The following is a 24,014-nucleotide window of genomic DNA, read 5'->3' as shown; positions in this document are numbered from 1 at the left end:
TACAGAACTACAACATTTCTTTAAGGTATTTTTTTTATCCCCCTCCCTTGGTCCAGCAGGAGGTGCCCTTTACTCTAACACTTAGGAAGGAAAAGATTCTCAAATGAGAAAAAGGGCTCCAGCTATATGGGCAAAGAAGAGAGGGAAGATACAGGTTGCCAGTTACGTATTTATAGAAAGATAATCCCCTGGCTTTAAATAGATATGTACATACAAATATGAACAAACTTAAAAAAATACAAACCCTTGGATCATAAGGGGGCTGCCGGGAGCCCCTTTACCCTTCCCCCTCACCCAAGGGCAGAGGGCATGAATCTTGTTTTTTAAAAATTATTAGTTTTGGCCATCCCTGCAGCAACAAGCATGAAGTTGGGTGATTACCCACAAGGTGAGAGTTCCCACACTCTGAACTCTTACGTATCTCCTATAATTAGGGTTACATGCTTTCTTGTTCTTTTAACTAGTATACTGGGGCAAAGGAGGGGGCTCCCTCCTGAAATGAGTCAAGAAATAAGACAGAGTCGTTTGGGGGTCAGGGGGGAGTGTCATCTGCTGTAAGAAGCAAAAGACAAGATAAAGGCATACAGACCCCAGGGAAATACCCAGTTCCCACACTATGGGAGATACCGTCCAGCCCAGGTCCAGGCCCCAGGTTCTTTGTTCTAGACATCCCCTACTTCTTTGGTATTGTCAGAAGACAAGATTCAGTTCCTGGGTGCTGGTGGAGGAGGGAGAGTGGTTCCAGGGCTTCCTAAAAGTACTAAGTGAACAATTTGAGCTTAAAATTTTCCCTTTTTTAAATATTTAAAAATAAACAAATCAAACTCCATCTGGTGCTGTACACAGCCCTTTTGACTCCCTGACATTGATTGGAGGAAAGAGAAGGGGTGTCAACGTTGGAAGGGCCTCCTCACTTTCTTCCGCCGCTTCGGTTTGGCTTCTCCCTTGGGTACTGTGCTGTTGGGCTTGGAGGCTGCAGTGGCCCCAGGGCCGGGCTGAGGAGCTGCAAAGAAGTTCCCGTTGGACATCTGGCCTGGGGGTACTTGAAAGATCCGGCTCAAGAAATCCTGAAGGTCAGCAGGAGGGGCATCTGGAGTAGCTCTGAGAGGAAAACAGAAGGCATGATGAGGAAAGAGATACTGGAGTCAAATGGCTATCTAGTTCATCTACTTATATATATGTTAAAGACATACTGAGTCAGGTCCCAAACACTTAAATGGTGAGACACCTACATGTCCTAAATAGCATGTCATTGGAAACCATATTCAGAACTAGAACAGTGGATAGATGGTTGAGAGAAACACCACCTACCTCTGCCGCCCACTGGTGCCTGGCATCCGTGAACCAAATGAGATGTGATAAGGGACTCTGTGGGTATCTGGGGAGATTCCCACACGCTGGCATCCAGCCCACTCTGCAAGCATGAGAGACAATTAGCCAAAATATCACAGTTCTGAAGATATATGAGCCCATACTTCCAGAGGACAGAAGTATACCTGTGATATCATACACCTTTCCATCCATCAGCGCAAAGTAGGTGATTTTGAGGCCCAACATGCTTGACTCTGCCCAAAAGTCACCTTCCTCAGCAGGATGCAGCCTATTACACTCAGCACAGTATCTGGCACTCTTAGGTTCCCGGTCCATTTCAAACCTCCTGAAATTCAACAAAAGAACAGTTCCTTAATAATACGTTAAGACTACCTAGAGCATTGCTACAGTCTCATCATTACTGATGTCTCATTGGCTGACAAGTAGGATTACTGACAAACATCTAAAATTACCACCACTCAGTTGTTATGTATGCCTACGTACGCCCTGCCCTCAACCTATCTTAAAGCCAGAAATACTATCTTGTCTTCTTGGTAATTCACATCTTCAATCTCTTGACAATATGGCAAAAGTAGAAAGTCAGGGTCTTTTTATTTACCATCTGGATCCCACAACTACCAATGATACAAGGAATGTTTTTGGTCACCAGTCCCCAAACTGGCTGTCCCAGTCCTGTCCTATTTAAATCATACCTATGCTTTCCCTGGCATCGGCTGCACATCATCGTATTCATTGCTTCTTGCAGCTTGGACAGAAACTCATTCACTGACCGGCTCAGCTCATTTTCTGCCATTCGTTTCCTGAGAGAAAAAAAGTTATGTAAGTCAGGATATTGAGTGAGGGACAAAGGGAGACAGGTCTATTGGCCTCTTGAGGCCCTTGGCCAGCTAAACAAGCCACCTCCTCTGCCTCGGAGAGCCTTCATCTGTAAGTCCAGGGATCTCTGCTATTGAAGGTTATTCATTTACCCTACCTGATAATTTCCTAGCTCCAACTTACATCTCATATTCCTTCCGTCTTTCAGGGTTGCTGACAATGTCCCAAGCTGCCCGCAAAACCTTGAAGGCTTCCTCAGCACGAGGATGATGATTTTTGTCAGGATGAACCTACCAAAACAGATTTCATTACATATCCATTCCAACCCTCTCCCCATCTTGAGTCAAAATAACCTCATATCAACAGGTTATTGTTGATAACTTCCTATTTAACACCCTTTTGAATAATCAATATAGCTTAATGGTTAATTGCTCTGGCTCTGCAGATAGATCTGTGTTTAAGTTCTGCCTCTACTGCTCATTAGCTTCATGACCTAGACTATTTTATCTATCATAGACTGTTAGTATTAAATGAGAATACACATGAAGCAGAATACAGAGAATCTGGCACTATGGTGACCTACCACTCTAGTGTGCCTGGAACTGTCCCAGTTCTAGCATTTAAATTTCATGTTTCAGGAAACCTTTCAATTTCAGGCAAACAAGGATGGTTGATCACCCTGCCACACATACTTAACTCTTATATTTTAACTTTGTTGTCAGTCATAGAGTTCCAACAATCCTCAAATTCTCATATCTACTCAAAACTTCCTACAATGGTTTGCCTTTCTGTTCCAGGTGTGAAATAACATACCATGACCCTCAGGTTTTTAATCCACTTTTCAGCCTTTTCTCCAAGACAAATAATATTCTCACTTCCTACAGTTCCCTGATTTTTCCCATCCTCATGCACCAAAAACAGATAAAGCTAGTCTCTTGCAGAATGCTGTCATCTCTCTCATATCCCCAAGCTTACAGAATGCGAGTAATGGTCATGTTAGGGCCTAATAAGGGCAGTGAGAGGCTGTATAAAAAACTACAGGGACTTGCCTGGTCGTCCAGTGGTTAAGACTGTGCTTCCAATGCAAGGGTGCAGGTTCAATCCCTGCTTCAATCTTAAGGAACTAAGATCCCACATGCCACATGGCTTGGCCAAAAAGAGCCCACAGATACTCTGGCCAAGAACAAGGGGGTAACTTCAGGTTGTGGGACAGTTTTACTAAGGTTCAGGGAACTTTACTTCAATAAAGTAAGTTGAAAATGAGAAATTTTGAATGACATTCCCCAAGAGACAAAATCTGCTAAAAGACATGAAGGTGAGAAAAGACCTCTACCGTTAGTAACGATTTGAGTGTGAACACTGTTCCTCACTCTCAGAATAACCCAGGCCATCCAATAAGGGGTATGTATTTCCCACCAAACTAATTTAGTTATCTGGTAAGTTTCAGGTCTGGTATTTTATTGTACCTAAAATGGTTAATGGAAACTCTGGTTGCCCATTCCTCTTTCATGTCGTGCAACCACTGAGGTAATCTGCACACTGGTATTTTACCAGTCAAGTTCCATACACTCAAATAGTCCTCCAATGCAATTTACACACATTACTTATAGTCATGGACTTCCCAGGTGGCGCTAGTAGTAAAGAATCCGCCTGTCAGTACAGGAGATTTCAAAATGCAAGTTTGATCCCCTGGAGGACTTGCAACCCACTCCAGTACTCTTGCCTGGAGAATCCCATGGACAGAGGAGCTTGGCAGGCTACAGTCCCTAGGGTCGCAAAGAGTCAGACACGAATGAAGCGACTTAGCATGCAGAACTCACTTATATTCCTAACAGTTTTACTTGTACAGAAATAGCAGTAACAATCATATCTAAAAATATCAATCAAATATCTACTTCTAAAAGCAATTTGATTGCATGCTTGTATTAAACCATTTCCCTCAAGCATTTAAGTCACAACCACCTATATCCTACCTAATCACCAACATTTTCGTGTATGACATACATACATACATGGCTCTCCAAGATTTATGTCCCATTCGCCTTCCCTTTCCCAACCTGGTTGTTGGTCTTGAAATAGCTTTTCTTTCACCTGGTCCTGGAATAATCACTCACATGTACTCTCTCAATCTTCCCACACTTGCCTCACTAGGAAGACAGTTGGATTTCCCTGTGTTCAGAAACCCCTCATTTGTTCAGGAGGAACTGATAAGCGTTCTGACTAGGCCTCTTCTCCAACCTACTCGGAGGGACTTCACCTGGATATTCCAGGTGAATGAGTCCAGCACTGTCTACTATACCAGGTTCATTTATTTTCATTGAGAAAAAGAATTTCATGATACAAAACTTTAAGGGAAAGTCAGATCCCCTTTACAATTCTTTCCTGAGAATTTAAGATAATTTTCATCTTCAAGTTGATTTTCTACTCTCCCTTCCTCTGCTGCTGCTGCTAAGTTGCTTCAGTCGTGTCTGACTCTGTGCAACCCCATAGACAGCAGCCCACCTGGCTCCCCCGTCCCTGGGATTCTCCAGGCAAGAACACTGGAGTGGGTTGCCATTTCCTTCTCCAATGCATGAAAGTGAAAAGTGAAAATGAAGTCGCTTAGTCATGTCCGACTCTTAGCGACCCCATGGACTGCAGCCTACCAGACTCCTCCATCCATGGGATTTTCCAGGCAAGAATACTGGAGTGGGTTGCCATTGCCATCTCCGTCCCTTCCTCCACTCCACCTAAAAATTGTAATGGAAAATAAAATATGGGAACAAAGAACTGGAAAGAGAGAGGGGTACTCACCATCACTGCCAGCTGCCTATAGGCCTTCTTCAGTTCAACATCTGATGCTGTGGCTTCAACCCCCAACACGTGAAAAGGGTTTAGCTCATCCTCAGGAACCCCAGCCATGGTCAAGAGTCGAGCCACTTCCTCTTCAGGCTGGCAGTAACGACCACCAGCTACAGGTGCATTCGCCTGCCTATTGGTCCTCTGTTTGACCCAAGGTAACTCCAGCCAACCCCACTGAACTATTCTTACCAGCTGCTGCCAGGGCCTGCTCTCTCTCAGCAGAATCAGGCAACGCTGCCAGGTGGGAGAAGCCAGCCAAGAGAAGATCCAGGTGGCTTTACCCCTCCAGCCTAGCCGGTCACTCAATCCTACCAGAAACCGCCAGCCCAACTGTAAACAGCCCAACAAAAGGGCCAGAGCCAGGAGCAGCAAAGCACCCACAAGCCTAAGAAAACGGGTGAACAGCCCTGCCCCATAGCAAAACCCCTGGCTCAGAAACTGGAACATCACCTGCGCCCAGCCCCGCAGCCGCCCTGCCCACACTCCCACCCAGACACGTAAAAGGTCCAGATCACTGCCTTTCAGCTGCCTGCATGCATAGATGAGATGGCCACAAGTCTCCACGTACTCCCCTACTAATACTAGCAGTTCGATCAGCCACCAGAAGCCTGCCTGTCCAAGCTGACACAGTTCCTCTGCTCCCCACAATCCCAGTCCTCTGCGTTTATCTGCCTGACTCCGTTTCCGGCCCAGCCGATGTCTACCAGGGGATCTGGGATCTCTTCGTCCACCCTCCCGAGTGTCCTCCTTGGCTGGAACACGGTGCCGTTGTCTCCGGGGTGCAGGTTTCTTTTCACTGGGCACACGTGAAACATCACTGGGAAACTTAAGAGGTTCCTCTTCATCATATTCCCCTTCCAACTCTTCATCTTCCCCCAAAGCTGGAGAGGTACAATGGTGGCAAAAGTTGCTAGAAGAGCTCTCTCTTCCCTCAGAGTAAGGCCCTTCAGGGATTCCAGGGGTTCCCTGGCAGTTACAAGTAGATGGAATGGAAAGGAAAGAAGAGTTCCCATCATCCTGGTACCCAGTTTCATTCTCTCTTGAGAGTTCCTGGTCCACTCCTGACTCTTCTGAAGATGCCTCACTCTGATCAGGGTCCTCTTCAGCCAGAGGGGGTCCTGGACCCCTTGGGGGTCCATGGCTTGGATCCGACCAGTGGGCTGGATTTGGGGGCTGTGTGTACTTAGGACTAGAGTGCTCTGTGAGGCAGCGGGTACCATTAGGAGCAGGCCCCGCTGAGTCCCTGAGTCCTGAGAATGAAAGTATGTCAGGGTCCACAGAGGGTCCTAAAGTCCTGAGGGAGGCACCACCACTGTGGTGGGCTCCACACAACCCTCCTTCTCCGGGGTGCTTCTGGGCCATGACCCCGGGGCTTCCTGAGGATTTTAAGTCACAGCCATCATGGTGACTTCTGATGCCTGTAACAAAAGTATCAAGTGGGGATAATCAAGGATAGGACCAACAAAAAGGTTAAATAATCTTAAATTAGGTATATATTGAATGCACCCACCTCCCTTGTTTTAAAAATTCGGGGGCATTCATCACTAAGCAATAAAGCCAATACTACATTTAACGGCAACGCTGCTCCCTCCCCCCAACTCCTCCAAGCTCTCTTATTATTTTTTCTTTCCCCAGAAAGCTATAACCCTGAAACAGGGGAAAAGGGAGGTACCGCAAAGGGTGTGGTCCTGGGGTCACTCTTAGGAAAAAGGGAAAGACGACCGGAAAGGGGGCCGCAGGCTGCCAGAAAAGGGTGGGGACCGTGCGGCCCTTCAGGAATATCTGGGGGCGGAGCTTGAGACTGCCCCTGACAGAGTCAACCCGTTAACCCTCGAGCTGGGTAAAAGGGATCAAGGTAACATACCGAAGAGTGGCGGTAACTCCTCCCCCTCGAGCAGCTGGGCCGAGGGCCAGGGGGAGCTACGAGAGCAGCTCCCCCGGCTCCGCCTCCCGCTCACGCTCTGCTTCCGCCTTCCGTCCCCGCCGCGGCAGCCGATTCGCGTCTACTTCCACTTCCGAGGTCACCAGGGAAGACACGGGAAGGAAAAGTAACAGCGGTCTGCCGAGGTGCAAGCCAGTCCCACAGGCTAAGTAGAACCAGAGGAGGTGGTCCTGGGGAAGCGCTGGCCCCGCCCTTTAAAGGGCCCTCTGCTGCCGCCCTCCGCGTGCTGAACTGGAGTCCCCGAAGGTTGCTCCACCGGAAGCGGAGCAAGCGGGCGCTGCAGCAGTGCCTGCGGACTGGGAGCAGATTCTCAGGGTTCCTCTGGCTGTGTTCTTGGGCTTTGCTGAGTCCAGGAGATAGAGGAAAGCCACCGAGCCCAGTCTGTTTCCCTTGCAGACAAAATCAGAGAACGTAGAGAAACCACCGTACTGATCCCTTCCCTGCTGCCTGTAACGAGGACGGAGGCCTTTTGGTATCATGCGGGGGTGGAGCGGAGGGGAGGACGCCCCGGGCCTGCCCCCGCCCTGGACCTCCTTCGCTGCCCCTTCTTTCCCAGCAACCCTCGGCCCCCCCAGCGCCTGACCCAGCTGGCGAACTGCCTTGTACAACTGTAGCTCCCACGGCCCGGATCCGCCCTTCTGGGTGCAGCTCTCAGGCCCCGTCAGGAAGCGGGCCGGAGGACTGGGAGCGTGGCTCCACTGGGCTTAGTAGCCGAGCGGAGTGCCAAAAAACACTGCCCTTATCTGTGTGCTTCTTTGCATCTCGTTTGCATACCAAGATGTTTGGTCGACGCTGACAAACGCCCCCGCCCCCACGCAGACCCGGCTTGGGTACCCTCTGTCGGTCCCCTGCTCTGCAAACGCCTCTTCGTTAGTCCCCCTTCCAGACCCCTGACTTGCTCCGCAAGTTTTTCTACCCTTGAACCCCTCGCCGGCGCCCCAGATCAGTAAGAGCCCCTTCCTGGGGTCCCGGATCCGGACCACCAAGTTCTCCAGGAGACAATACTCCAATTCTCTGGGAAGTGGAAGAAACCAAGCCGGAGTAGGGGGGCGCTGGGACACCAGTAAGGGATTTGAAAGTTTCGAGTTGCTGAGTCAGCACATAGGTATTCAGAGACCATTCCCCAACTCTCTTGCGGTTCCCCAAAAACCCCTCCCGGCTATGGCTGGGGGTCTCTGATCCCAGCCTAGAGCAGTAGGCAAATTGGGTCCCCCCCCACACACACAGGGAAAAGATTTGGAGGGTCCCGCCCCGTGATGTCACCCCCCCACACACACACACACACCCTGTCCCCTTCCTCCACCCCCCAAGCTGGTTGCTTTTAGCTCACTGGGGCTTGGGCTGCGATACGACTTGCAAGAGTTTAGGGAGCAAAGAACAGAGTGGCTGTAGGGGTGCCCACGCCTGACAGCCACCCGGACGCCTAAGACTCTGGGCAGGGATGCAGCTGGGGGTCTAGGGAAGCACGTCTACCCCCTCCTTTCCTCAGCCCTGACAGGGTGGTGAGTAGTTAACACCCCCTCCCCAATCTCTCCTTGAATAGGGTCCCCAGACTTCCAAGAATTGAGGAGAGGAGCCCCAGGGACTCCCCAAGCCAAGTCCCCTCCCTGCCTGTTAAGATCTTGATATCCAAAAGAAGGCAGCTGAAAGGAAGTGCCTGCACCTACTCTACCCCATTCCTTTAGTGCCCCCAATGCCAGCCCCTCCTTGGTGTTCTCCTTTCAGGAACTGAGTTCAAATCCCACTGGCAGCCCTGACACCACAGGGAAAGGGAAAGGTAGAAAGAGTCCCACCAGTGTCCTAAGGGGAGGATGTGAGATGCCTGTGAGCAAGGCGCCTGCTTAGTCCATGAGGGATGGGTGGGAATTGGACTGTGGCTGGATGGACACCTTCCCCCAATAACCCTATCTCCACCTGAAGGCAAGGCTTCCCAACCCTGACAAAGTGTCAGTTACTGTCTCTATTTGATTCCTCTTCTGGTGTCTGATTTTTTTCCCTCTTCCCTCTCTGGGGTTGGAGCAGCTGTTGGGAGACCCCCACCATGACTCATTCTCTCCTCTTCCTTCTCCTCCCCCCTCTACTAACTCCACCCTTCCCCGTCCAGTGGGATGATTTTGGGTCCCAGCTGTAGATGGGACAAGCTTTCTTTTCAACTGGAACAGGCTACTGAGCCTTTAGCCTGCAGTACCCCCTTCCGCAGATGGAGGACTTCCTACTCCTCCCACCCCACCCTGAAAAGCCAGGGAGCCAAGACTCATTACCTGTTAAGATTTGAAGTTCCACTTAAGGTCCTTGTTTTAGAGGGTGATAGACAGCTGACCTCTCTCATCCCTTTCCTGTAGCTTTCTTCAGTTTCCCCAGCAGAACCAAGTTCCATCCTGAAGTTGGCTTTTCTTTAAAAGAAGGGCATCCTCGAGGTTCATGGGCACCTGAGTTCCTGTCCCCTTACCCCCTTGCAGGTTTCCCAGCCCCCTCAAGACATTCATGGATGGATGAGAGGAGCTGACACTGATCTTCCCCTCTGTGACAACCTTCTCTTCGGCCATGGAGGAAGCCTTGCTGCCCCTGGCCATGACCTCTGACCCCAGGCCCTTTAATCAACAACTCCCAGAGCCTCCAGACCTGAGATGTGTCTTGCAACCCCACGACAATCCTGACCTGGCACCCGCCCTGGTGTGTGCCCTTTGCTGCTGCTTTGGAATCATCTACTGCTGCTTCGGTGAGGGCGGGGCCAGGGTTCTGGGGGGCAGCTGCCCAAGACTGTCACCCTCAGAGATGACGCCGGCTTTCTCCTTTGCTCCTGAGCCACCTCTACTCCTCTTTCGGGGGATATCTACCTTCAGTGCATCCAGTGCCGCTCTCGCCAGCTCTTCTTCCATCCCCCACACGCCCACTCCTTCAGCTCTGACCCCTAGCAACTATCATTTTCCCTCCCCTTCCTCCTACTTCAAAATTCCATTCCCCAGTAACCTGAATTAGCCTGCGCTGATTTCTTCCCATCTACCATCCCTGAAAGGACAAAACCTTTTCTCTATACTTATTCCCCTCAATTCATCCATCTTACCTCCTGATTTGCTCTCCCATCCCCTCACAGTTCCTGAAAAGTCCCTGCCCTCACTAAGATGATCCCTTTCTGCCCTTGGCCTTGAGGTCCCTGGGGGTGCTGCTCCTGACTTCTGCTCCTCTGGTTAGCCATTCCTATCCCTTCTGAGTCATCAGAGCCCAGCCCTGTCGATCTTCCCCCACCCAGCCCTTTCTGCCTCTCATTGCCTCCTGCCTCCCTTCCCAGGCTACCGCTGCTTCAAGGCAGTGATGTTTCTCTCAGGCCTGCTGTCAGGAGCCCTGGTGATCTTCCTGCTGTGCCATAAGGAGCGAGTGCTAGAGACACAGCTGAGCCTGGAGGTGAGCGCGGGCATTGCGCTCGGCATCGGACTGCTCTGCGGCCTGGTGACCATGCTGGTTCGCAGTGTCGGGCTCTTCCTGACTGGTCTCCTACTAGGCCTAACCCTGGGCGCTGGGGTCCTGCTGGGCACGGAGCCCATCTACCAACCACCTTCAGCCTGGGTACCAGCTGGGGGGCTGGTGGGGCTGGCACTGCTGGGAGCCCTGTTCACACTTCGGTGGCCACGTCCATTCACAGTTCTGGGCACAGCCCTGCTGGGTGCTGCAGTGCTGGTGGCCTGTGCTGACTACTTCCTGGAGGGGCTGGCACTGGGCAGTCGGCTGGGCCAACGCTTGCAGGCACTTCCAGCCTTGCCTCCTCTCTGCTGGTATAGCTGGGTCTTGCTGGGGACCTGGCCAGCCCTGGGGGCCCTTGGGGCCCTGGCCCAGTGGAAGCTCATGGATGAGGAACATGGAGGCCACACCAATGGTGAGTTACCACCGTGGTATAGACAGCAGACAACCTATGTCCCTGGTTCCCAGACTTAAAGAGGTGAAGGGGGAAAATACACCTGAGGGCAAAAGATAGAGGCAAAAGATACACCTCTAAGGTGTCTGAGGCAGGCCACTGAAAAAAAGTTAGAGTTGGAGGAGTCAAAAGTCTGGCTAAGAATGAGAAGAGAAATTGTCGGGAGGTTGGGGAGTAGGGAAGAGTTACTGGGGACTGATGTGGAAGGAAAGGAAGATCTCAGGGAAGTCAGAAGGGAAGAGTAGGAGGATTCCGAAGAAAAGTTTCTTTAGAATAAACTGGGAGGGGGATGAGGTTTGAGAGACATAAGCAAATGGGTTTCTCTAGAGTATGAGTGTATTTGGGGGTGGGTTTCAGAGTCTAAAGAGGCCTCCCTGAGTCTGTATTGTCCCCTCCCAAGCAGTGGTCTTGAGCCACCAGCGAAGGCATCTCCAGCTCCTTCGAATCCGTCATCAGGAGGCCAAGTGGCACCGGACCTCCCCTGGGGCAGGGCTCTGTGAGGGTAGCTACAGGCGCCAGCTCCCTGCCAGCGCACGGAACCCTGCCGACAGTCTGGCTCCAGTGAGTGGAGGCGTGGGGGCTGCCCTGGGCCTGGGGCAGAAGGCACAGGGGGATGGTCAGGGAGGGTGGGTTCTGATCCAGGCCCTTTCTTCTGCCCTGTCTGCCCTGCCCCTTCAGAGTTATTTCCAGAGCCTTCGAGAGCGCCAGCTAGGACCAGGCACCCAGGCCACCGCTCCCCACACTGTCCTGGACCTGGATTCTGACTGTGGTTCCACTGTCCCCCTCACTGCACCTTCTGGTTCCACCCACCCAGACCTGAGCCTAAACCTCCACTGATGCCCTCACCCTGGGAACAAGGGCCTGGAAACACTAGGTGGGCAGGACCTGGGCCCACAGAATCCACACACAGACTTCCCCACCTCTTGGACTTGGGCATGGAATCTGTGCTCCAACCCAGACCAGCCCTGTAGGGATATGTTTCAGGGACAGATAGAGAGGACTCTTGTGGGGAAAGGAGAGGAATGGAAGTATGAGTACCTACCTCTGTCCAGTAATAGAGGTGTCCTGGTCCCTAAAGTAACTGACTCCCTAATTCCCTTCAAACCAAACCAAGGAGGGCCATTACCCAAATAGCCTTCTGTGTACCCGCCTCAAAGTGCCTCTCAATGATCAAATAAGGGGTATTGTTTTCATAGGACCTACCTATAGAAAATCAGGAAGGCTCCTAAAGCACTTGATAGCTTTTTGATGGGGAGAAGGGCACCAGTGGAGCTCCGGGATCCCTGATTCCCAGGCCCCTCATCAGGGAGCAATTGAGTTCCTGGTTAGCCTTTCTCTCTGGACCCCCAGACACAAGCCCCCTTCTCCTACCTCAGTTGGGGGTATCTGTCCTCCGTGGTGCTTCCCTTTCCCTTCTCAATGTGGGGAAGACCACAGGGCACTGCCTGGCTCAGCACCCACTGTCCCTCAAAGCTGGCTTCTTGCTTCAAGCTGAGAGCATTGGCCCACATGCCAGAATCTTGCCCTTTTGCCCAAAGGAGCCTGGTCTTCAGAGCTGTGTGGGAGACAAGTGCCTTCTCTGTCTCTCATTATAGGGGACACTAATCTCCTTAACCAGAACATCGTCCCAGCCACTAACCTGTTCTAACTCTCCGCTCCCCTGATTTACCTGCCCAAAGTCTGTTCCCTGGTTCCTCAGCATGAAGGAAGATATGTCCCTCCCCTGGGCAGCAAGGTTATGAAGGAAGGGGAAAAGAACATGGGAATATGTGAATAAAATGACACTGAACACTGAACCTGGGAGTCTAGCCTTTCTGTTGCTCCTCTTTTCTTTCTTTGCACCCCCAAACAACGAATTAGCCATACTGACAAGTCCTCTGTCCCTTAAAGATCTGATGAAGGTACTTTTATCAGGCCAGACCACTATAGGAGTGGCACACACACAGCCAGAGGAAGAATCATTCTGTCCTCTCTTACGAACATGGTGCACGCTTGCACAGTTGCTCAGTCGTGTCCGACTCTTTGTGACCCCAAGGACTGTAGTCCACCAGGCTCCTCTGTCCATGGGATTTCTCAGACAAGAATACTGGAGTGGGTTGCCATTTCCTCCTCCAGGGAATTGAAACTGTATCTCCTCATTGGCAGGTAAATTCTTTACCACTGAGTCACCTGGGAAGCCCTGTGAACATGGAGTTAATCTTTATTAAGCACAAATGTGCCAGGCACTTCACACACAGTATTTCATTTAATGCAACAACCCTGCGGGATTGGTGTTAACCTTATTTTTCAGATGGGAAACCTGAGGCTTAGTGAGGTTAATTAACTTGCCCAAAGTCACAAGCAAGTTGATGTGATTCTCAAGGATTCCAAAGCCATTGCTCATTTCACTGGCCATGCTGTTTCCTTGTTCTTTATCTAGGAAGAACAGGACCCAGGCATTCCCAGCTGTGGCCTGCTGTCAGCTAAACACCTGAGGGATGTCTGTCTTCTACCAATGTCCTCCAGAGAGAAAATGACACAGTTGGAAGTGCTATCTAGGATGGGGGAGAAATGGACAGAGCTGGAGGCTGAGTTAGAGTCACTGACCAGGAGGGAAAGAGTACAGGGAGGTGGTGACTGGAGCTGGGTCATTTAGAGGCTTGAGGTCCATGGTTCATGCTTGTGCTGCAGCAGACATTTGATTGAGGTCTCAGGCCTCTGAGAGAGTGACATTACCAGGGAATGAAAGGGTGCTGAAGTCTGTGACTGAGGGGATAATGTCCAAGATTGTATCTCTGGGTGAGCCGCCAGAGTTCAAGGTGTTTCTATGGCCCAAGGAAATGGTATCCAGTGTTATCCTGTGGCTGCATGGTCTGTGCCTGTGACTGAGGAATCAGTGTCCCCATCAGATGCAGTGGTGTTTGGGGGACGACAGTGCATCCAGTTGTGGGCGATATCTCTGGGAAAGCCTTTCTCTGCTCGAAGCTGCTGATTGAGGCGCCAATACTGTTTGCCCTTGAAGAAGTAGACACGGCCGTCCCGCCAGCTCATGGCGGCCGAGGGCTGGTCTGGCACTCCTGTAAACAATCCCTTGGTTGGTTTAGGGTAGCGGCTGAAGTCAGTAGTGGCCAGCTCATCCCACTGCCAGTATCCAGAGCCCTAGGTGTGGGGTCAGCAGCGAGAAGAGAAGGATGACGAGAGAGCTTAGAGAACCCGCCGCCACCCCCACCGAAGTCTATTCTCAGCCCATGGCAGCTGCAGAACTTCCTTCCAGAGCAAGTCTTTGCTTTTCCATGGGAGGTAGCCTGCCCCTCCTACGAAGGATTTGCCCTTCCTTTGAGCTTTATACCTTAAAGAGGAACACCTTTTTGTTGATAGGCCAATAGAGAGCAGCATCCAGGTTGGGTCCTACCCTATTCAGCTTCTTGGGAAAGCCAGGAGACATCTTGAAATTAATGTAGCGCCACACCTTGTCTCCTGAGAGTATATAAGGAAAGAACAAGTCACCTCTGTCCCCAGGTGATAACTTTCAGTTCCTCCGTTCCACCCTCTAGAAACTTCTCATCCCTCCCTCCTTCTATGGCATCTCTAATCACAGGCCCTCCTCCAGTAGCACAGTGTAAACTAGTGCCCTTACCTTTAAAGAAGTGAATCCATTGCGTCCGAGGAGAGTAGACAGCTGCATCCAGGTTTCCTGGGAGCCCCTCCCAGAGGGCAGACACTTGGAACAAGGGACCCAATCCTGAATCTGTCACGGTCCACACATAGTTTCCCTTGAAGGCGTAGGTCTTTCCTCGGGGCCCTAAGAGCAGGAGGTGTGTCAACAAGTCAAAAAGACAGGTATCGGGACTTCCCTACTGGTCCAGCAGTTAAGAATAAGCCTGCCAATGCAGGGGACACGGATTTGATCCCTGGTCCAGGGTGATTCCACATGCCTCAGGGCAGCTAAGCCCATGTGCTACAACTACTGAGCCTATGGATTCTGGAACCCTTGAGCCACAACTAGAGAGACCATGTGCCTCAACAAATTATCCCACATGATGAAACAAAGACCTGCTGCCACCAAAAAAATTTTTTATTTTAAGACAGCAGTCAAATAAAGACTTCTGGGTATCTCAGGCAGGCTGATTCCCCAAATATTCATTCAAGGAGAGGATTGTTAAGAGCAGAGAAGTGTTCAGCCTCTCCTTTGTCATTCACAGCAAATCAGCCCTGTGGATAGCTGCTCCCACTTAGGGACCTCACCTTCTACTCCAGGTGGCTTCCAAGTTGTACTTCCATGTGGGTATAATACCCTCTCTAATAGACATTCCAGTCAAGACTGTTTTCTCCTTCTTGCTGTATTTCCGGATGTGTTTAATGGCTCTCACAGGGCAACAACGGAGGTAATGTCCTGCCTGGCCCATCTTGAATTTAGCTCTGAATCCTCCCTTTCCAGGCCACTGCCTCCATCCATGGCCACTAACCCCTGCCTAGAGACTAACCTCCACTGATCACCCTGAGGTCCCATGTCACTCCCATTTGTCCAGGTCTCAAGGTCAGCAGCATGCCCCACTGCCTGCCTACAAGCCTGGAGGGAAAGGGTCTTACCTAGCATCACGGCATCCAGGTCACTGCTGCAGGGGTCTGGCATGGGACTGGGTTCTGTGGGCACTAGGGGTATAGTCGGGAGTGCCGTGTCTTCTTCCTCCTCCTCCTCTATCTCTGGCCTCTTCTTGCCTGCAAGGTAACATAATACTGCTCAGGAAAAGAACTCAGAGCACTAGCTTCCCCACTCTCCTACTGTAAGTTAAGCTCAGAGGTCACATAGAGAGGAAAATGAAAACCTGGAGAGCTTTCGTTGGTGGGAGAAAAGATCACACTGATACCAGCAGGAGACACGTTTTAGTTTTGAGAGGCACTAGAAAGGGAGAGACGGAGAAGGCAATGGCACCCCACTCCAATACTCTTGCCTGGAAAATCCCATGGACAGAGGAGCCTGGCGGGCTGCAGTCCATGGGGTCGCTAAGAGTCAGACACGACTGAGCGACTTCACTTTCACTTCTCACTTTCATGCATTGGAGAAGGAAATGGCAACCCACTCCAGTGTTCTTGCCTGGAGAATCCCAGGGACGGGGGAGCCTGGTGGGCTACCGTCTTTGGGGTCGCACAGAGTCGGATACGACTGAAGCGACTTAGCAGCAGCAGCAGAAAGGGAGAGAGGGGATTTCTGGAATGTTCATTCTTCATCCACTAGAGCAGGTGTAGGAGGAGAGAGGTCTAGAAGGAAGATTAGACCTGGAAGTGTCAGAAATAGAGCTCCTGGGAGTTCCCTGGGGGCCTAATGGTTAGGATTCCAGGCTTTCACTGCTGCAGCCAGGGTTCAATCCCTGATTGGGGAACTGAGATACCACTAGCCACGCAATGAGGCCAAAAAAAGAAAAACAACTCCTGAAAATGAAGAAGCCTGAATAACGTGGCAAGAGGAAGAGAAAGAAGCCAAGCCATTTCCCTCCATGAAGATTAGACCTGTGTCTTTATGCTTGAAGAGACACTGGTCAGACTGACCCTCGTGAGGACTAGGGGAAAGGACTGACCATAGAGAGCCTGGATCCCAGCCACATCATCAGGGTGCAGCTTGAAGTAGGGCCGGTAGCCAGCGTAGACAGGAGCCATGAGGGCCTGGGTGTATCGGGAGTGCCCCAGCCCCAGGGCATGGCCAATTTCATGGGCTGCAATGATGCGCAGGTTCACCCCCCGGTAGGTCCCCTCAGTCCAGAGCTCATCTTCATCAAAGTGTACGCTGCCCAGCTCTGGGATGTCGGCATGGGCCAGGACCCGCCCTGGAAAAAGGCAAAGGTAGACAGGCAGGAGATCAGAGGCTCCTAGGGCGGAGCATCCCTTCCCTGTTATAAACTCCAATTACTCTATTCCCTTAAAATCTCCCCAAGTAGATTGATTATCTCTTGGACACCTCTCACTCCTTTCAGATTTCCCTGCCACAACCCTGATCTCTCACGGATTCCCATCGCTCTGTCCTGTTACCTCTCAGTCACTCTGTTGTCTTTGGAACATACTCCAGTTCCTCCCTGGAGTATGCCTTGAGCAGAGGAACTTAAGCCAAGGAAGAAGGCATAAGCTTCAAAGAAACAGGCTTGGTAAGGCCCCAGAGAGATGACATGTTGCTCCCCAAGGGAATATTAGAAGGTGGTTGGAGAGTGTAGGGTGCAGTTGAGCATAGGAGGGTAGCCTGACATTAAGTTTCCAGAGTCACTGACTCAAGGAGACAGAGGTCTGTGAGGTGGGAGAGCTGAGAGCTGGTGCCTACCGGGCCCGTCAAAGGAATTGGAGCAGTACAAGCTATGGCGGCCATGGAAGGAAAGGCGGATATCAGCCCAGCCAGCCTTCACCTCGCGGAAGGTCAAGGGAGCCACATTGCTCCAATACTGGAAGGCTTGAAGCAGGGCTGCCCGGGCTGTTGAGGATGGTAGGGTAGACGGTAGGTTCAAGATGCGGAAGGTCAGATGCTTCTTTCTCCAGTGGCCTGGTTATTGAACCAAAAAATAGATTAGAAGCACAGATACCTTTGCCAGCTCTGGACAGCTCCCCTGAGTGTGGGCACTCACTCAGCAAAGCCATGAAACAACCTTTCCAGGCAAGTGGTGATCAGTCAATTGCCAGATTACCATCCATTCAACGATGAGCTGGTCCAGACTGTCCCAATGTCACCTGTGCTCCAGAGTCATGACCCCCCCCTTTTCCCAGGCTCAGTTCTCACCCAGCAGCAGGTATTTAAGAGTCTTCTGGTTGAAGGGGTCCTCCAGGCCACAGCGGGGCTGCCTCATACGGGCACTTGTGGCGTCATCCAGCTGACCTGAGACTGGCAGCTCAGATGCTTCCTGAAAAGCTCTGGAAAGATGGAGAGGGATGGTCCAGCAGGACAGGGGCATCTGGAATGACTAAGAAATGGGGATAGCTCTTTGGTCCCCTTTTGCCCAACGTAATGACTGAGAATGGCACTAAAGCTCTGGAGGTGATGGGATCACTCCAGGATCCAGTCCTCATAATTGGGCCTTCCTCTTCTGTTCTGCATAGAAGGCAATACTCCAACTTCACCTCCCTGTGTTCACTCTCTTATTTGGGTAAATTGCTCTCTGGTGTTGCCTTCTTCCTCTACTGCAATTTCTAACCTCCTCCTGCCCTGGGAAATGTCTTACTCCTGCTCTGAGACTCTCTCACCACTGCTACCACCTGAGGGCCCGTCCTCCCTCTGCCTTCTCCCCTCCTGGCTGGACACCCCGTTCCCAGTCCAGCCTACCCACTCTGGGGCAATTTCATCCATCATGTACCACAAGTATTGTGGCTTTTCAATGGACTGGGAACATATCTGAGAAATCACCCATTAGACTGAAAATAAGAAAAGAAAACTTCAAAACAGAAAGAAATAAATGCTGGATTAAATATCTTTGAAAGGCAACATCATGTCAACAACTCAGCTCCAACTCATATAAATTACATTGCTTGCAGGATGTGACCAAATAATAGTATTTTGGATATAATGTGGGATGGAGCCTCCAAAGAAGTGCTTAGGGCCTAGGAAAATCCAATAACTGTGCCCTCATCCTTGACTCCCCCTCTCACCCCTGGTCCCACCACGAATTCTCTGGATCCCTGAAATGGATGTGAGGCAGGCAGAGATGGGCCTGGGGAATGGAAAAGGTGAGAAGAGAAAAAGATCTTGTGAACTTGACCCTGAAGGCATGCACCTTACAATCTCTCACCTCAGCGCCTCTATGACATCTTCTGGCCTGAAGTTGTCAGGTCCTTCTAGAGGCTTCTGTAGGTAACCATATTGCAACAAGTAATCCTATGATGAGGGTAGGGGTCAGCAGATAAAATCAAAAGGGGATTAGTCTCTGGGTGAAGCTTCTACATAACCTAACAGCCCATTAGGATAGGAGGGGACAGATGTGGAAGGACTGAAGGAGAGGCATCTTAGGGGAGTATGAGGGGAGGGAGTAGGGATGGGTAGGGGTGGATCATGGACTAGAGGAGCGAAGGGCAGGGCAGGCAGTTGTAGGTCAGAAGAGCGGCTTGGATGGGACTAAGGAGCAGTTCCTCCATCCCTCCCCCAGCCTGGGTCTGGCTTTCCCAGGAGACTCACCACAGCTGCCTCCTTCTCTCCAGGCCCCACAGCCCGGCATGAGACGGTCAGTGGGAGTAGGAAGCCCAGCCACAGCCGCTGCCAGTTCATGGTCCCACCAGGCAAGAGCTTCAGAGTTTGTGCCCTCCGCTCTGAGAATCCTGGGAGCCTGAGGGAGCAGGGCTAGGTCGGGGGGGTGGCTCTTCCCTCCAGCTCTTTTCACTCTCCAGTCTCTGGTCCTCTTTATAAGACTTCAAGGGAGGGAAACTGGGGGGGAGTGTCAGTAGGAGGTGACTCAGGCTAGAGATGTGTTGCAATTCACCATTAACCCCTGCCCTGCCAGAGAGCAGAAGTCAAGAAGAGCCTCCAACCCAGCCCCCAGGGTCCTCTGCTGGACTCAGAAAGACTTCCCATGTTGTCCTGGAGGTGGGCATCCTGCCAGGATCGGAAGCAGAATATCTGCCGAGACTAGAAATAGGGACCAGAGCCATCCTCTGAAGTTGGGCATTCCTGTGACCCAGGGACCCCTGGGCAATAAACCCCTTATCTGTAACTTTCACGTCTCCCTGTCTGCTCTAGGACAGGAAAAATAAAACCGAGAGGTAGGAAGCAAGTTGCTTAGGTGCTTGGGTTGCAGATGAAAGAACGAAGGGTGAGATCTCAGTTTCTTTGCGTCCAAGATCAAACTGAAGATTCAAATGCTCTTGAAGCCTACTTGTGTCTGCCTTAATAAAAAGTCATTATTTAAAGCCCTTGATGAGTCTGGAATGTGTGTGTGGAGGTGGAGGTTAACTAGGAAAGGAAGAAGTAAAGTCTAGAGCCTGCCCTCAGGGAGGTTTGCAGACAGGGTGAGATCAATTCAAATACCTGAAATGAGGGGAACCAGGATATCAGGCAAGAGGTGTCCCATCCTGAGGGTCATGAGGCTGTGGGAAGGTTCTCAGAGAAGGCAGGCTTTGAGCTGGGCTGTGAAGGCTGGCTATGAGTTGGATGAGGTCAAAGAGTCCTGAGAAACAGCGACAGTGCTGGTCTTGAGTAAAAGCGCAGAGAAAAGTCAGTTGTGCTCAGTGAGAGGTTCTAAGGGTCTGCTTTATTCACCACTAAGTCCCTAGTGCCCATTCCAGGCTAGCTCAATGCTTTCGGTGGTGCTTAATAAATGTTTGTCAGACAAATGACCAGGGTGGGAGAGTGACTGGGAGGCAGAGTTTAGAGAGGGTCTTCAATGCTATTTAACATAGAAGAGAAAAACTTACGTTAGGAAAACCTACTTAAAAAAAAAAGGCGGGGAGAAAACCTACTTTGGACCCACCAAGGTTATATGATTTTTCTGCACTGTTAAACTTCATTGTAGTAGAATGAGAAGAAAAAAAAAAACTTTGTGTCAGGTGATTTCTGTGTTGTGCTGTGCTAAGTTGCTTTGGTTGTGTCTGACTCTGTGTGACTGTAGCCCACCAGGCTCCTCTGTCCATGGGATTCTCCAGGCAAGAACACTGAAGTGGTTAGCCATTGCCTTCTCCAAGGAATCTTCCCCATTCAGGAATCGAACCTGCATCTTCTGCAGCTCCTGCATTGCAGGTGGATCCTTCATCGCTTGATTCACCAGGGGAGCTTTCCATTTCTATATTATTCCATTTAATTCTCACTATCCTCCTATGAGGGAATAATTATTCTGGCCTTTTTTTTTTTTTGTCTTTCCCGTGGCTTTTTTTTTTCCCCCAATATTGTAGTGGTTTTTGCCATACATTGACATGAATCAGCCATGGGTGCACATGTGTCCCCCATCCTGAACCCCCTCCCACCTCCCTCCCCATCCCATTCCTCAGGGTCATGCCAGTGCACCAGCCCTGAGCACCCAGTCTCATGTATCGAACCTGGGCTGGCGATCTATTTCACATATGATAATATACATGTTTCAATGCTATTCTCTCAAATCATCCCATGCTTGCCTTCTCCCACAGAGTCTAAAAGTCTGTTCTTTACATCTATGTCTCTTTTGCTACCTCACATATAGGGTCATTAGTACCATCTTTCTAAATTCCATATATATGCATTAATATACTGTATTGGTGTTTTTCTTTCTGACTTACTTTGCTCTGTATAATAGGCTCCAGTTTCATCCACCTCATTAGAACTGATTCAAATGCGTTCTTTTTAATAGCTGAGTAATACTCCATTGTGTATATGCACCACAGCTTTCTTATCCATTCATCTGCTGATGGACATCTAGGTTGCTTCCATGTCTTGGCTATTGTAAACTGTGCTGCGATGAACATTGGAGTACACGTGTCTCTTTCAATTCTGGTTTCCTCAGTGTGTATGTCTGGCCATTTTTTAATGGAGGAAATGGAGAGCCAAAGAAGGAAACGACTAAGGACATGGAGCTCCTAACTGGCCTGGCATATGTTCAACCCCTTCTGCCAACTCGTAACCTATGCTCTTTCCATTCACCATGCTGACTCTTAGAGCTTTTTTCTGTGAGTGGTTAGGAGCCACTGCAGTTTCCACCATCATTTGTGCATCACACATTTCTATGCCATTCACATGCACAAGGAAGTAGGGATAGAAATGAGGGAAAGGGTTACTGAACTCATGTTCTCAGTAGGATGCAGTTCTGAGCCTTTCCCCACACCCCAGGCTGAAAGACTGGCAGGCCACTGGAGAACCCTTCACACCCCAGGAGGGAGGTGGGGGATCCTCCTGATTCATCGTTGCCCTCAATGATGCTGGTCGTCTTGACCCACTCAGCACTCAACTGGCTCACAGTCAAGTGACTAAGTCTCAAATGACTGGTCAGGCAAGCAAGGACAGAGCCACCAACTGATGAGTGACAAAAGCCACGAGTGAGGCCGTGATCGTGGCTGATGCCCCCAGGAAATGAGAGAGCTTGGGAACCAGCCCCCTGCAGGGTTTTTCTCAGCTCTGTCCTTCTCTCCCTCTTTCTATCACCGCTCAATCCCTCTTCTTTTGAGAACAGGACATGGGCCAATTGAAAATTATATATTTTTTTCTGATTAAAGTCTTCTCTATTTTTTTTTCTGAATAAGTTATCCATTGCTCTTTACAGTAAATTTGGAAAATACCAAAATGAGCAAGAAAGAGAATGAAAACCACCAGTAAATTCTACCCAAAAGAGAACCATTAGCAACATTTTGATGCAGTTACTTGAACCTGTCTGTGGCTCTGAGCTCAGCTCCAGCTTTGTCCGCCCAGCCTCAGGCCCTGGGTGGGTGGAATGGAAGAGAAAGTGATAGGAAATACTGAAGTTAGTAGGGGAGGGACAGGAGCTTTGCAGGCTGTGGAGAGAGGGAAAGGAGTAAAGTAAAAAGAATGTGATGGCAGATTACTCCTTCCCTCTAGACACCTCATAGAGGAGAAAAAAAAAAGCGGGAGTTGGGGAAGAATGTTTAAGAGTATCTGTTAGAGTGTTAGTGAGAGAGATAGTTGTTGTTGATGCTGTTTAGTCACAAAGTCATGTCCGACTCTTTTGCAACTCTAAGGGTTATAGCCCTCCAGGTCCTCTGTCTGGGATTTCCCAGGCAGGAATACTGGAGTGGGTTGCCATTTCCTTCTCCAGAGAATCTTCCCAATTCAGGAATTGAACCCCTATCTCCTGCGTCTCCTGCATTGGCAGGCGGATTCTTTACCACTGAGCCATCCAGGGATGCCCAAGAGATATGGTGGTTATTACACAAGGTAAAGTGTGGATACTCACTCTGGCCCTGGAAGTCCCTGGGGGATGGAGTCACATTCTAGACATTAAGGAGCCAGAGAGAGAACAGAAAGGGAAACTGTAAAAGCTGCCAAATAGTTTATCTCATTTAAATCTTGACAACATCCCTGTGGGCTGGCATTATCACTTTCTACAAAAAACGGAGGGCTTCCACATGGCTCAGCGGTAAAGAATCTTCTTGTAGTACAAGAGATACAGGAAGCGTGGGTTTGATCCCTGGGTCAGGAAGATCCCCTGGAGGAGGAAACGGCAACTCGCTCCGGTATTCTTGCCTGGAGAATTCCATGGACAGATGACCCTGGTGGGCTACCATCCATGAGGTGGCAAACAGTTGGACACAACTGAGCACAAGTACAAGAGATCACAGAAAAAGGAACTGAGTCTCTAACAGGTCATTTCAGGTCACACAGCTTGGAAGCAACAGAACCTCAGGCTCAAGCCATGATCTTTGCAGTCTCTCAAGAGTTTCCACAGGCACCCAAACAAACCCCCTAGAGCCAGAAGCTGCAGACTGGATGTGTATGCAGGACTGCATGACTAACTGTTCCCATAATGGTATCAAGACTCCCTGCCACCAGTCCCCACCTCTAAGCCATGCTGACTCAGCTCTTTTCCCCTCTGAATTTGTCATCACTCACTGGGGGACATGTGGGAATGTGTGTGACGGGTTAGGACGTGCGGTCTGCCTGACCCAAAAAGAGAACTTAAGTCTGAGAGAACTCCTGGTTCTTTGGCTGGCTTGATCCCATCCTGCAGACTGGTTTTCCTCTCTGCTGAAGGACTGTGGCAGAAGAGTTTGTATAGAAATATTGTTTAAATTAAAATATTTTAAACAGTAGGAGCAAGAAATAGGTTAAGACTCTGAGAGTATTCTCTAATGTTCAGGGTCTAGGGGGCTGTGGGTGGAAGGCAAAGGTTGTTAGAGGTCTCTAAGCCCAGGAAAAGCCAGTCTCTAAAACATCCCCACCCATCTTTGACAATATCCTTCCCTGAAGGGGGTGACTTGGAAGGCTGGACATCCTAGTTAGTATATAAAGGGCAAGTCCGGGGTCTAAAACTGGAAGTGAGAAAAACGTACGGTGTAACCAAGTTAGGACTGGCCTAGACATTGCTCTTGATCTAGAGAAATGTGGGAAAAACAATGTTAGCTTCTGGCCTGTTTTTTCCTTGGAGACCTGAGAGAGTCAGGAAAGAGGGAAGTTTCCCTGGCTAAATGGGATTGATTTCTCCCCAAGCCGTTACCTTGGAAACCTCTGTTTTTAAGAGTACACCCCCTCCCCTTCCACACACACTCCTTTAATTAGTCATGAGTTCCTAGAAGCCAGATGGGAAACGATTTGCC

The 24,014-nt window shown here is 50.2% G+C and overlaps 3 protein-coding genes across 25 annotated transcripts; 1 reads left to right on the top strand and 2 right to left on the bottom strand.

The window, feature by feature from the left end:
• Positions 1–155: 155 nt before the first annotated feature.
• DNAJC14 (DnaJ heat shock protein family (Hsp40) member C14) lies at positions 156–6,952 on the bottom strand. Of its 2 annotated transcripts, none has more exons than XM_086400686.1 (7): positions 6,662–6,952; positions 4,942–6,407; positions 2,332–2,438; positions 2,025–2,132; positions 1,497–1,657; positions 1,312–1,414; positions 156–1,101 (listed from the first exon to the last, which is right to left on the bottom strand). In XM_086400686.1, exons 2-7 carry the CDS (start codon positions 6,349–6,351, stop codon positions 891–893), a joined length of 2,100 nt encoding a protein of 699 aa, XP_086256812.1. In that variant the 5' UTR covers positions 6,352–6,407; positions 6,662–6,952; the 3' UTR covers positions 156–890. The 2 variants fall into 2 exon arrangements, with proteins under 2 accessions (XP_086256812.1, XP_086256811.1); XM_086400685.1 differs by having other exon boundaries at positions 6,854–6,952.
• LOC147372080 (transmembrane protein 198-like) lies at positions 6,941–12,637 on the top strand. Of its 21 annotated transcripts, none has more exons than XM_086400704.1 (5): positions 6,941–7,056; positions 9,391–9,650; positions 10,257–10,802; positions 11,245–11,402; positions 11,520–12,637. In XM_086400704.1, exons 2-5 carry the CDS (start codon positions 9,476–9,478, stop codon positions 11,676–11,678), a joined length of 1,038 nt encoding a protein of 345 aa, XP_086256830.1. In that variant the 5' UTR covers positions 6,941–7,056; positions 9,391–9,475; the 3' UTR covers positions 11,679–12,637. The 21 variants fall into 21 exon arrangements, with proteins under 21 accessions (XP_086256830.1, XP_086256824.1, XP_086256820.1 ...); XM_086400698.1 differs by having other exon boundaries at positions 10,221–10,802; XM_086400694.1 differs by having other exon boundaries at positions 10,221–10,802; positions 11,242–11,402.
• A 386-nt stretch (positions 12,638–13,023) lies between these two features.
• On the bottom strand, positions 13,024–19,163 carry MMP19 (matrix metallopeptidase 19). Of its 2 annotated transcripts, none has more exons than XM_086400689.1 (9): positions 18,964–19,163; positions 18,581–18,666; positions 17,578–17,758; positions 17,128–17,343; positions 16,397–16,642; positions 15,411–15,539; positions 14,458–14,622; positions 14,170–14,297; positions 13,024–13,979 (listed from the first exon to the last, which is right to left on the bottom strand). In XM_086400689.1, exons 3-9 carry the CDS (start codon positions 17,747–17,749, stop codon positions 13,674–13,676), a joined length of 1,362 nt encoding a protein of 453 aa, XP_086256815.1. In that variant the 5' UTR covers positions 17,750–17,758; positions 18,581–18,666; positions 18,964–19,163; the 3' UTR covers positions 13,024–13,673. The 2 variants fall into 2 exon arrangements, with proteins under 2 accessions (XP_086256815.1, XP_086256814.1); XM_086400688.1 differs by having other exon boundaries at positions 17,578–17,708.
• Positions 19,164–24,014: the final 4,851 nt, after the last annotated feature.

The sequence above is a fragment of the Bos grunniens genome, chromosome 5 (assembly GCF_055505025.1).
Source record: "Bos grunniens cultivar Pamir isolate PY7600 chromosome 5, Bosgru_T2T1.0, whole genome shotgun sequence".
NCBI lineage: Eukaryota > Metazoa > Chordata > Mammalia > Artiodactyla > Bovidae > Bos > Bos grunniens.
The sequence above is the reverse complement of the archived record's forward strand: the minus strand, read 5'-3'. Positions and strand labels throughout refer to the sequence as shown.

Excerpts from the sequence above, each read along its gene's own strand:
- DNAJC14 (XM_086400686.1), bottom strand. The coding sequence starts at position 6,351 with ATGGCCCAGAAGCACCCCGGAGAAGGAGGGTTGTGTGGAGCCCACCAC. Across the intron at positions 2,133-2,331 it reads AGACGGAAGGAATATGAGAT|GAAACGAATGGCAGAAAATG; the intron begins GTAAGTTGGAGC and ends TTTTTCTCTCAG. Across the intron at positions 1,658-2,024 it reads CGATGCCAGGGAAAGCATAG|GAGGTTTGAAATGGACCGGG; the intron begins GTATGATTTAAA and ends GTTGAATTTCAG.
- LOC147372080 (XM_086400694.1), top strand. The coding sequence starts at position 9,476 with ATGGAGGAAGCCTTGCTGCCCCTGGCCATGACCTCTGACCCCAGGCCC. Across the intron at positions 9,651-10,220 it reads AATCATCTACTGCTGCTTCG|GCTACCGCTGCTTCAAGGCA; the intron begins GTGAGGGCGGGG and ends CTCCCTTCCCAG. Across the intron at positions 10,803-11,241 it reads ACATGGAGGCCACACCAATG|CAGTGGTCTTGAGCCACCAG; the intron begins GTGAGTTACCAC and ends TCCCCTCCCAAG.
- MMP19 (XM_086400688.1), bottom strand. The coding sequence starts at position 19,053 with ATGAACTGGCAGCGGCTGTGGCTGGGCTTCCTACTCCCACTGACCGTC. Across the intron at positions 17,709-18,580 it reads GATGTCATAGAGGCGCTGAG|AGCTTTTCAGGAAGCATCTG; the intron begins GTGAGAGATTGT and ends CCATCTTTCCAG. Across the intron at positions 13,980-14,169 it reads AAAAGGTGTTCCTCTTTAAG|GGCTCTGGATACTGGCAGTG; the intron begins GTATAAAGCTCA and ends CCCCACACCTAG.